The sequence below is a fragment of the Mesoplodon densirostris genome, chromosome 16, assembly GCF_025265405.1.
Source record: "Mesoplodon densirostris isolate mMesDen1 chromosome 16, mMesDen1 primary haplotype, whole genome shotgun sequence".
In the NCBI taxonomy this organism is placed as follows: domain Eukaryota; kingdom Metazoa; phylum Chordata; class Mammalia; order Artiodactyla; family Ziphiidae; genus Mesoplodon; species Mesoplodon densirostris.
In genome coordinates, this window is record NC_082676.1 from 23,849,920 (window position 1) to 23,862,972 (window position 13,053).

Below are 13,053 nucleotides of genomic sequence, written 5' to 3' on the forward strand. Positions count from 1 at the left end.
CATCTGCTCAGCATATTTCCCAGTGGCGTAGGAACAATTCATTTCCAATTTCAAGTGATGTCTAATGTAACACCACCCTTAAGACAGCATAATGAAGAGCTCAGTCTGCTGAGTTAAGGGACATGGCTGTTATAGAGAGTTTTCCATGCCAAAACATGGACTACTAAATTCTGAGATTAAATTTCCACCAAATTTGCGCATCAAGTTTAATAATTTCCCCCACAGGGAAGAAAGTAGGCTGAGGAGAGGAGCCCTGCAACTGAGAGGAGGCTCAGCACGAAAGGAGAGAGCCCTTGTATCCACAAGCTCACATGGCTGAGGCATAACACTCTGGACCCAGTGGAACAGAAGACCAACATAAAGGCACCAGGGATGAGCCAGGAATGATACTTGAGTACTTTCAGTTTACTATTTTCAAAGAACTGCTCTGCCACTGCATTTGTGTTAACTACACAGAATCTGATCAAGACCAAAAAAAAAAAAAAGAAGAAGAAGAAGAAGAAGGGGACCTCCCTGGTGGTGCAGTGGTTAAGAATCTGCCTGCCAATGCAGGGGACAAGGGTTCGATCCCTAGTCTGGGAAGATCCCACATGCCGTGGAACAACTAAGCCCGTGCGCCACAACTACTGAGCCCACATGCTACAACTACTGAAGCCCAAGCACCTAGAGCCCATGCTCTGCAGCAAGAGAAGCCACCGCAATGAGAAGCCCAAGCACCGCAACGAAGAGTAGCCCCTGCTCACCGCAACTAGAGAAAGCCCATGCACAGCAACAAAGACCCAACACAGCCAAAAATAAATAAATAAATAAATTTGTTTATTAAAAAAAAAAGAAAATCTGCCCCTCCAATCTAAATTGAAATTATCCAAACAAAAGTATGCAATTCTGTAGACACATAGTCTTTACAGTATAAAACTCTTACTAAAAAAAATATTTAAATGTCATTAACCTTTTAATAAATTTTCTATTTATAATTTAAATTACTTTTTTTTTTTTTTTTTTGCCACGCACACAGCTTACAGGATCTTAGTTCCCCAAACAGGAATTGAACCCAGGCCACAGCAGTGAAAGCGCTGAGCCCTAACCACTGGACAAAATTTAAATTACTCTTAATGTTCGAAATTTGCCTTTCCAGAAGAAAGGCAAAGAATTTCAAACCTTACATTAATTATTAAATATATAAATTAGATTTATATTTAGTATAACACAAATGAGTATATAAGTGTATAGATTTCATGACAGCTTATATTAAATAAAGTCACAAGTATGTAGTGTCAAAATACAGAATCACTAAATATTCAACTGACTACCTTCTCTCCATTTCAAATAGCCTAATAAGAGATGTGCTACATCCTCTATTCATATAGTTTCGTCTACTGGAATATCTAAGCCTCATGTGTTACTCATGGGACAGTGCTATACATCCATCAAGATTCAGCTTAAACGTCATGCCTCCCAGGCAGGCACTAAGTCTGACTGATCTTCCACCACTGATGCTTATTATATTAGCACAGTGCCTATTACTTAGCAGGTCAACAGGACACTCTAACTGAACTGAGCAAAACAAGATACACAACCAGAGCTTCCACATCCATGTGTGCAGCATCTCTTCTCACCTTTCAGGCCCTAACTACAGGAAGACAATTTCGTTTAAGCTCTACTATTTCCCTGAGTCTCTCACGAAAAGCTTGTCTGCACATTCTTCTCCAGGAACAATGCGTGACCCACAAATCTCCACGAACAATGCGCAACCCACGAATCTTCACAAGTTTCTTCATTCTTCCTCTGGGCTCATACATACCCAGGAAGCTCTGCTCCAGGAACCACAGGGCCTGTCCTCTCCACACAAGTGAAGGAAGAAAGTTACAGACCACCCAGGTTTATCAAAGGAACACTTCCCAGGTCCAGAACCAAGTCATCAATAGAATCTCATGAGTTTTGATTCCATAACTTGTTCCTGGCTAAATTCTCCAATAAGGCCATGTCTTCCACCCATTAAATCTGCCTTAGTTCAGAATATAGCTGAGTCCACAAGAGGGCTATCCTACAAGCCCTTCAGCCTTCACGGGTATTTAGGAAACACCAGAATTTACCTATACTAATTCCCTTCTCCCCTATTCTACCTCTTGCAATTAATGATAAGTCAAACTTTACAAAATAAACAAATTTTTAAAGATGAATATTGATCAAACCTTGGAACATGAGCCGTGGGTAGAAGACATATTTTGATCTCATCAAGATTTTTAAAGGGTGGCTTATATTATAATTAAAATGATTTTCATATGGAGTTTATAATATGGGAAAATGCATATGTAATAATACTGATTATACACATACTATGATCATAACTATATTTTTCAAATACTGAGGAAAAAAGAATGTAGATTTAAATTTTTTAATTTCAGTATTATGAAATACAATAAATAAAAGTGACACTAATGTATGGGACTTCCCTGGTGGCGCAGTGGTTAAGAAACCGCCTGCCAATACAGGGGACATGGGTTTGAGCCCTGGTCCGGGAAAATCCCACATGCCGCGGAGCAACTAAGCCCGTGTGCCACAACTACTGAGCCCATGTGCCACAACTACTGAGGCCTGCTTACCTAGAGCCCCACTCCACTACAAGAGAAGCCACTGCAATGAGAAGCCTGTGCACCACAATGAAGAGTGGCCCCCACTCACCACAACTAGAGAAAGTCCACGTGCAGCAACAGAGACCCAACATAGCCAAAAATAAATTAATTAACTCATAATAATAATAATAATAATATACAAAGGACACTTGGCAAATCAATAACAAAAACAAATAATCCTAGGGGAAGTGGGCAAAGAATATGAAAAGACAATTCACAAAAATAAATAAATAAAAATATTCAATAAACATATGAAGGGGCTTCCCTGGTGGCACAGTGGTTGAGAGTCCGCCTGCCGATGCAGGGGACACGGGTTCGTGCCCCGGTCTGGGAAGATCCCACATGCCGCGGAGCGGCTGGGCCCGTGAGCCATGGCCGATGAGCCTGCGTGTCTGTGCTCCACAGCAGGAGAGGCCACAGCAGTGAGAGGCCCACGTACCGCAAAAAAAAAAAAAAAAAAAAAAAAAAAAAAAAGAAAAACTGCTAAACCTCATTTAAAAAAATACAACTTAAAAAGTAAAACCTTGGGCTTCCCTAGTGGCGTAGTGGTTGAGAGTCTGCCTTCCGATGCAGGGGACATGGGTTCGTGCCCCGGTCCGGGAAGATCCCACATGCCGTGGAGTGGCTGGGCCCGTGAGCCATGGCCGCTGGGCCCGTGAGCCATGGCCGCTGAGCCTGCACGTCCGGAGCCTGTGCTCCGCAACGGGAGAGGCCACAACAGTGAGAGGCCCACGTACCGGAAAAAAAAAAAAAAAAGTAAAACCTTGTTTCTAATGTTAACATAAATTTAAGAAAATTCAAACGATGAATAGTATCCATAGACAGCAAGAATGTAGGGAAAACATACTCTCCCATATTCTTGGTCATTATATAAAGTGGAATGGTCTTTTTGAAGGGTGATCTGTTGATGCAATTTAAAACTTACATTCCGTTGAATCCAGCAATCACAGTTACAAAATGTATCCTATAGGTCTATTCACCAAGCAGTCAAAAATAAACGTTCAAGAACTACTACATTATTGTTTGAAATACTTTCTTATTGCTCAGAAATAATCTAAATATCCATCAAAAAGGACCATTTATCACAAACATAACATTACCAAAACTAAGAGTTTGTATTACCAGTAACATCCAAATAGCTATTAATGCAACAAGCAATCACTACTTCAGAGAAAAAAATCCCTCTGTGTAGCCATGGATATGCACAACTTCCTAAACTGTATGTCTATTATCATAAGGTAGAGTTTTTTCTTTCAGTAATGGTAGAAGACCTCATATGGAAACAAACCTTTTGCTTACAACCATTATAAACTCTGGGGGAAAATTATAAAAAAACAAATATCTAAAGGCACTGAAGAGCAACAAAGAGAGGCAGAAACAGGAGTCGGATATTTGGAATAAGAGAAGGGCGCTAGGTGAGTTTCCCATTTTTCGAGGCTTTTCACCTAAAGGCAGGCTCCAGTAAGTAGCACTGTGTAGCTAAAACCCTTTAGTCTTACTGGCTAAAGAAACAGAAGACAACGTTCAGTGCAACTACAACAGCTAGAAAGTGAGGGGTAAAATCCTAGAAAGAGGAGAGCCACAAAAGGGTGGACTCACTAAATGCATTTAAATTCTGTGTAAATCTATGGCTGATCTCTGAACGTATAGAGTTTCAAGAAGACCAACTAAGGCTCAAAGACTGAACGGGGGTTTCAGACACTGCCCTTGCAGAGGAAAAGAACTTGGAGTTTGAGTTCAGCCAAATGAATTGTCCTTTAAAACAAAGAAATCATTATTCTTCAGAGGAACATAACATAATCCAAACTACAACTTACCACTCACAATGCACAGGATATAGTCCAAAACATTAGACATATAAAGAAAAGGGAAAGTGTCACCTGTAGAGAAAAGTCAATCAATGGGGATTAACGTCAGGATAATCTAAATGGTGGTAGACAGCACCGATTAAAACTATGCTCATGGGCTTCCCTGGTGGCGCAGTGGTTAAGAATCCACCTGCCAATGCAGGGGCACAGGTTCGAGCCCTGGTCCAGGAAGATCCCACATGCTGCAGAGCAACTAAGCCTGTGTGCCACAACCTCTGAGGCCTGAGCTCTAGAGCCCACGAGCCACAACTACTGAAGCCCACGTTCCTAGAGCCCGTGCTCCGCAACGAGAGAAGCCACCACAGTGAGAAGCCCACACACCACAACAAAGAGTAGACTCCACTTGCCACAGCTAGAGCTAGCCCACGTGCAGCAATGAAGACCCAATGCAGCCAAAAATAAATTTTAAAAATAAATAAATTAATTAAAATAAAATAAAATAATAAACTACGCTCATAATGAATAAACAGACTGAAAATCTCAGCAGAGAATCTAGGGAGATAAAAGGGACATTGTAGAACTAAAAAGTACTAGAAATAAAAAATTCACTGGATGGGCTTAAAAGCATATTGGAGGGGCTTCCCTGGTGGCGCGGTGGTTGGGAGTCCGCCTGCTGATGCAGGGGACGCGGGTTCGTGTCCCGGTCCGGGAAGATCCCACATGCCGCGGAGCGGCTGGGCCCGTGAGCCATGGCCGCTGAGACTGTGCGTCCGGAGCCTGTGCTCCGCAACGAGAGAGGCCACGGCGGGGAGAGGCCCGCGTACCACAGAAAAAAAAAAAAAAAAAAAAAAAAAGCATATTGGAGTTGAGAGAAGAATTTGAAAACAGATCAAAAAGTTTTCAGTCTGAAAATGAAGGGGGAAAACTAAATGAAAACAAAAAAGACAACAGAGTCCCAGTGACCTGTGGGACAATATCTAAAGGTCTAACATAAATTTGATGAAATAAATCAATTTTCATATTCAAGCTCAGTGAATCTCGAGCAGGTTAAATACAAAACTAAAACAAATTTAAATACATCATAGTTAAACTGCTAAAAACCAAAGATAAAGAAGAAAATCTTGAAAGCAGCCAGAAAGAAAACCCAAAGATAAAGAAGAAAATCTTGAAAGCAGCCAGAAAGAAAACACATTACAACCAGGGAAACAACAATATAAATGATTACTAACTTCCTTTCAGAAACAATAGAGGACCGTGAACAACATCTTTAAAGTACTTAAAGGAAAAGACTGTGAACCCGCAATTCTATATCCAGTGAAAATATCCTTTAAGAATGAAAATTAAATAAAGTTACGTTCAAATAAACAAAAACCAAAAGAATGTCACCAGGAAACCTGCACTACAGAAAAAAAAAAGAGGAGGAAGAAGAAGAAATGAAGAACACTGGATATGGTAGATACATGTGTAAAGCACTATCTCTTTTGTATTATTCTTTAAAATACATCATTGTTCAGAGCAAAAATTATAATACTAAATAGTGGACTTTACGGCACATATAGATACAATTCATGTCATAACTAGAGCGTAAAAAGGGGGTGTTAATGGATTATACAACATTTTACATAAGGTGGTTCAATATTAACTCTATATAAACCATGAAAAGGATATATATATATATATATATATATATATATATATATATATATATATATATATCATAATGCCTAGAGTAACCTCTAAAACAAATGCTAACAAGTAGAGCTACAAGCTAATAGATGAATTAAAATGGGATTTTAAAAAATTCAATTGACCTGAAAAAACAAGAAAGAAGTAAAAGAACAAAACACAGGATAAACAGTAAACAAAAAGCGAGATGGTAGACCTAAAAGCAACCATCTCAATAATTTCATTTAATGTAACTAAACATTGCAATTAAAATCCAAACCCAACTATCTATAAAAGACACACTTGGAACTTAAAGACATAGTTAATAGTTATATTGAAAGAAAAGTGATAGAAATAGATATACCATGCATACAGAAAGCAAAAGAAAGCTGGAGTACCTTTTTTGAAAGCTGGAGTAATATGAGACAAAGTACACTTCAAGTAAAAGACTATCACCAAAGCCAGAGTTATACTTCACATTACAAAGGGGACAGTTCAGGAGTTCCCTGGTGGCCTAGTGGTTAGGATTCCAGACTTTCACTGCCACAGTCCAGGTTCAATCCCTGGTCGGGAACATCCCGCATGCTGGCATGGCACAGCCAAAAACAAAAACAAAAAAGATTGAAATCCTGCAGAGTATGTTCGTTGACTACAATGGAATTACATTATAAATCGTAACAATAAGGTATCTACAAAATACTTCCCCGGTGGCACAGTGGTTAAGAATCCGCCTGCCAATGCAGGGCACACAGGTTTGAGCCCTGGTCCGGGAAGATCCCACATGCCGTGGAACCACTAAGCCCATGCACCACAACTACTGAGACTGAGTTCTAGACCCTGCAAGCCACAGCTACTGAAGCCCACGCACCTAGAGCCCATGCTCCGCTACAAGAGAAGCCACTGCAATGAGAAGCCTGCGTACAGCAACAAAGAGTAGCCCCCGCACGCCGATACTTGAGAAAGCCCGTGCGCAGCAACGAAGACACGATGCAACCAAAAATTAATCAATTAAAACAAACAAACAAACAAACCAATACTTGGAAATGAAACAACACACTTCTAAGTAACCCAGTCAACAAATAACTCGTAGATATTTTGAATTGAATGAAAATGAAAATACAACATACCAAAATTCGTAGGATGTAGCTGAAGCAGTGCTTAGTGGGAAATTTTATAACTTTAAATGCTCATATTGGAAAAGAAGAAAAATCTAAAATTAATGACCTATGTTTCTAGAAACATTTAAAGGAAGAAAACAGTAAAGATCAAAACAGAAATAAATGACAAAAAAAAAAACAGAGAAAACTAAAGTAAAATGTTGGTTCTTTGAAATTATCAACAAAAATTGATAAATCCTTAGCTATACTAATCAAGAAAAGAGGAAACCCAAATTGGCAATATCAGAAATGACAAGTATATAGCATTTTAAAATGTATATAGCATTAAAATAAGAAAATATTATTAATAAAAGGTGAAAAAAATCATTAGGAAAATCCATTTTTTAAGTTCACAATCAAAGGAGAAGCAAAAGAAGAGGATTACGTTAACTCTAAATATGAACCTGCCACCGTAGAAATCTCTTGTAACTCAGCAAGGGGAGAAGCCGGTTCCGTTTTCATAGTGTTTTCTCCCATTGACTTGCAGTTCAACTCCAAGCCTGCAGGCCCCAATCCATCCCCAATGGAGTGGCAAGTTAGTGCAGATGAGACCTGGCCAGTTTCCAAAGGAGATTTCAACTGACCTAGAAGAAAAAGAGAAAGATTGGGGAATATATACATGTACATAATCTGAGAACCAAAAGTCCCACAAAAGACTGATAAAGGGGCTTCCCTGGTGGCACAGTGGTTAAGAATCCACCTGCCAATGCAGGGGACACAGGTTTGAGCCATGGTCCGGGAAGATCCCACATGCCATGGAACCACTAAGCCCATGGGCTACAACTACTGAGCCTGCACTCTACAGCCCGCAAGCCACAACTACTGAAGCCCGTGCTCCTAGAGCCTGTGCTCTGCAATAAGAAGCTACCACAATGAGAAGCCTGCGCACCACAATGAAGAGTAGCCCCCACTCGCCACAACTAGAGAAAGCCCACGGGCAGCAACGAAAACCCAACACAGCCAAAAATTAATTAATTAATTAATTAATTTAAAACCAAAAAAACCTGATAAAGCCAGGGTCTTTTTAGAGGAAACCATTCATTTCATGGCATACAAGAATACATTCACAGGTTCCAGCACACATAGCCAGGGCTGTGAGCATATCAAAGACGAAGACCGATAAGAAGCTAAAGTGAAGGGAGGATCTGCTGGAAATATTAACAAAAAGGCAGAGGGACTGGAGTGAGATGGCATCAGAAAGACAGAAACAGGAACAGCGCTCTTCAAGCACTGCACCTCCAACCCAACATTCAGACATATATAAGCAAAACCAATCACAAATGCAAACAGGTTTGTCTATTAAGTCTTCAGTGAAGAATATAAGAAACACTGCAGCCAATTCAATAACTTGATTTCAAGACCATCTAAAACTTGTATAAGGCAGTACACAATGATTGATTTAGACTGGTTCTCATTAGACAGGGAGTAGGTTGGCAAGACCATTCCAGAACAGACTCTGACTCACCTTCTTCAGACTCCTTGGTGCCAGATGTGTTTTGCAAAGGATCAGTAGTAACCGTATCAACCAAATCTGATACAACCAAGTCAGGATCTAGGATCTCGTGGGTCCCATTAGTGGACAGCCTGGAGGACCGTCTCCTTGATAAGTCTTTGTCAGTGTTTTCCGAGTAGTTTTTTGACTTTTCCTGGGCTATAAACCATTAAGAGAGTTGTAGTCAAGAGACCTGAAGAAATAATTCTGCTACTACAGATTTCTGGACTGGCTGCCTCTATAAGGGCTTCAACCAGAGACTTCTGGAATATTAGATCAATGATGAAAGGAAATACCCTATCCTGGTTTATAGTTTTAAGTAAAGGTGCAGTCCTTCTGCCAGGATATAATTTTCCTAATTTAAGGATTCATGATCTGAAAATATGTGCCAAGGTCGTGTCCCAATCTTGACAAGTTTTATTTTGGGGCTTTCCAACATAGAAGTCTACATACTAACTTCCCAAGTCAGTAAGGTTTACAGAGCCTTAGAGCCATCACAAATCCTTTCTGGAGCCAACAGGGTACTTTAAAAAAAATCAATAAACAGTATTTTTTTAATGGAAGTGTAGTTGGTTTACAATGTTGTGATAGTTTCAGGTGTACAGCAAAGTTTCAGGTATGTACATATATATATGTACATATGTATGTGTGTACATATATATATATTCTTTTTCAGATTCTTTTCCACTATAGGTTATTATAAGATATTGAATATAGTTCCCTGTACTATACAGTAAAATCAGTAAATATTATTTTTAAAGTTTTACTCAGCATATGAAATCCATCCCTTCCTAAGCCATTCAATTTCCAGTGGAATTCATATCAGATGTAGATTATGGGTATAGAGACAACACTACTGACCCCAACATTAACACACCTTGTGCTCTGAGATTTATTTTTCCTCTAGCAGAACTCCTCTGATCCAACCACATCCCACTCACACTAGCCCCTGTGATCAAGGACAAGCATCAGCGCCTATAAGGAATAGGCGACAAGATGAACACAGCGGAATTAACCCAATGGATGTCAAGTTCTAGCCACACATACACAAACTGAAGACTCACATGAATTTTTGTCAAGCCGAGGACGTTTTAATGGGACTTCACTTCCTTTTGATATCTTCCTTCTTCTCAATTCCAATGTTATTGGTTGCAAAGTTTGAGAGTTTGAATCCACAGCTACAATGTATATAAAACCACACAAAAATAGGTATGTAGCTTCTTAGTGACCAATCCTCATATTATATGTAAATAAAACATATATACAAAGATCCACACACATCCTTGCATGATAAATAGACCCTCAAAGGGAATTCTTACTTAAGCCAAAAGGGAAAAAAAAGTGAAATGGGTGAGAAATTACTTCCTTTTAGGAAACAAAGACACCCTGCAGACTGACCTCCTGAATCTTTTTGGTTTCTCCTATGACCCAGCTCTACTCATATATTTATCTCCTGAAACCCTCTCTTTAAATACCCCAACGTGACTCCTTTAAAATATGAGGGTACAAAGGCAACAGAAAAGTCATTTTTATCACCATCAAATCTTCTTATCAAAATTTGGTTTATACAATACTCAGGAAATCCACCAGGCAGGCTCATTCTTAAAATGTGTACCCTGGGACTATAGCTTGATTATTATTTTCAACCTCTACTTGCTAAATTGGTTAGCTTGGCATTGGTCCTAATTTTGAAGGACCAAAAAGAATGTCAACAGTTACAACCTCTTAAAAACAATTCCAGAAAATTCTCAGGGGACTATGCTATTTTATAGTCAGGGCCAGGCAAGGCTGCTTAACACTGGAAAATCCAGCCCTGACATAATTTAGCAGTGCAGAAGCTAAACCCTTAGGTAGTACTCACTCTTTAATTTTTATTTTTTGGTTTATTTATTTATTTATGGCTGCGTTGGCTCTTCATTGCTACGCACGGGCTTTCTCTAGTTACAGCCAGAGGGGGCTACTCTTCGTTGCGGTGCGCAGGCTTCTCATTACAGTGGCTTCTCTTGTTGCGGAGCAGAGGCTCAAGGTGCGCGGGCTTCAGTAGTTGTGGCACATGGGCTCAGTAGTTGTGGCTCACGGGCTCTAGAGCACAGGCTCAGTAGTTGTGGTGCACGGGCTTAGTTGCTCCACAGCACGTGGGATCTTCCTGGACCATAGATCGAAGCCACGTCCCCTGCATTGGCAGGCTGATTCTTAACCACTGCGCCACCAGGGAAGTCCCTCACTCTGTATTTCTTTTTTTTTTTTTTTTTTGCGGTACGCGGCCCTCTCACTGTTGTGGCCTCTCCCGTTGCGGAGCACAGGCTCCGGACGCGCAGGCTCAGCAGCCATGGCTCACGGGCCCAGCCGCTCCGCGGCATGTGGGATCTTCCCGGACCGGGGCACAAACCCGTGTCCCCTGCATCGGCAGGCGGACTCTCAACCACTGTGCCACCAGGGAAGCCCCTCACTCTGTATTTTTAAACCTAACACTTAAGAAGTTCTCCCCCATGAGGAAAGGTGAGAATCCAAAAGGCAGGCAAAAGAAAAAAACAAAAGAAAAAAAATAGTGGGGGACTTCCCTGGTGGCACAGTGGTTAAGACCCCGCCTGCCAATGCAGGGGACACGGGTTCGAGCCCTGGTCCGGGAAGATCCCACATGCTACAGAGCAATTAAGCCCATGCGCCACAATTACTGAGCCTGCGCTCTAGAGCCCGCAAGCCACAACTACTGAGCCTGTGTGCCACAACTACTGAAGTCCGCACACCTAGAGCCTGTGCTCTGCAACAAGAGAAGCCACCACAATGAGAAGCCCACACACAGCAATGAAGAGTAGCCCCTGCTCGTTGCAACTAGAGGAAGCCTGTGCGCAGCAAAGAAGACCCAATGCAGCCAAAAATTAATTAATTAATTTAAAAAAAGAAAAGAAAAGAAATTGGGAAGCTTGAGGCAAAGGTAGGGCTGGGGGTCTGATGAGGGTTGAAATGAGAGAAAGCAGCAGCCAGGAGAAAGAAGAGGGAGGAAGGGGAAGAAATGGGAGGGGAAGGGGGAAGGGAGAGAAAAACTCATCTAAGACTAGCAGCTTCAGATCTGCCATGTCAAATGGCCAAAGGACACAGGGCTGAGCTCTGAGGAGGCAAACCTGATGAGATTGCTGAACTCTTTGGCTCTTCCTGTGTTCAATCTTCTCAATGTGCCAACATTATTTAGTTCCAAGGATGGGAACTTGGAGATCACACACATTCCAAATTAAACACAAACAACCTCCCCAAACAGCTCAGATCCTGTTCCAATAAGGTCTGTACAATCTACAGAGCTCAAGACTCCACCGTGTCAATGAACTTATTCCAAGCAATTTTTAAAGGGGATTTGAACTATATATTAGATACTGGCAAACCTTCTTCACTTTGATACCACATACAAACTGGGGATGACCACACAGAACTTCAGTGCTTCCCAAACTCTTATCACAGTAAGAATTATCTGGGAAGGTGTTAACAATTAGCATTCCCAGATCCTGCTTCAGAAAATTCTGACTGTGGAGGAATGCCTCAGGCAAGTGTTAACACTAAGCTTGGAAAACTCCAGTTCTCTATTAAATTGATCCTATCTGGTGTGAAATCCTACACTTAATAAAAAGGCCTGCTTATTATATCCCACATCTTAACATGGTACACTACCCAGAGGTTTAAAACCTCCAGGACTTTCTCAATTAGGGTTCCTCATTTGAAAACAGAACACAAAGGTTATTTTCTCAATTCTCCCAAGAGTGGTTTATCATTCTACTAACATTCTCAATTTCCAGAAGTCAATTCATTAGAGGTCACAGATGCCTTGGGCATTAGAGCTTAATTCTCTCTTGGAACCCTACTGAGAAAGCCAATGAGGCCAGTGCTGTCCAATAGAAATATGAGAGCCATAAATGGAAGCCACATAGGTAATTTTCAATTTTTAGTTGTCACTTTAAAAGTTAAAAAAAGTGAAATTAATTTTAAGAATATATTTTATTTAACCCAATACATCCAAAACATCATTCCAACATGTAGTCAATAATTTTAAATTACTGAGATATTTTACATTCCTGGGTGTTTTTTTTTTTTTTTCTTTTGTACTATTTGCAAACCACTGTGGTTTTTTGTTTTGTTTTGGCCACGCTGCACAGCTAGCAGGATCTTAATTCCCTGACCAGGCATTGAACCCGGGCCCTCCCTCAGTGCTAAAAGCAGAGTCCTAACCACTGGACCACCAGGGAATGCCCTCCCTTGTGTATTTTACAAGTTACAGCCCATCTCAATTCAGAGTAGCCACATTTCAAGCG

The 13,053-nt window shown here is 40.7% G+C and overlaps 1 protein-coding gene across 9 annotated transcripts in view; it reads right to left on the bottom strand.

Annotated features, from left to right (window-relative positions):
- PHF20 (PHD finger protein 20) overlaps positions 1-13,053 on the bottom strand; it is a 136,130-nt gene that overhangs the window by 61,555 nt on the left and 61,522 nt on the right. For all 9 annotated transcript variants that reach the window (XM_060120355.1, XM_060120356.1, XM_060120361.1 and 6 more), the window contains 3 exons: positions 9,820-9,933; positions 8,729-8,914; positions 7,668-7,847 (listed from right to left, as the gene is read on the bottom strand). In XM_060120355.1, coding sequence (XP_059976338.1) covers positions 7,668-7,847; positions 8,729-8,914; positions 9,820-9,933 — 480 coding nt within the window. The remainder of the gene's footprint in view (positions 1-7,667; positions 7,848-8,728; positions 8,915-9,819; positions 9,934-13,053) is intronic.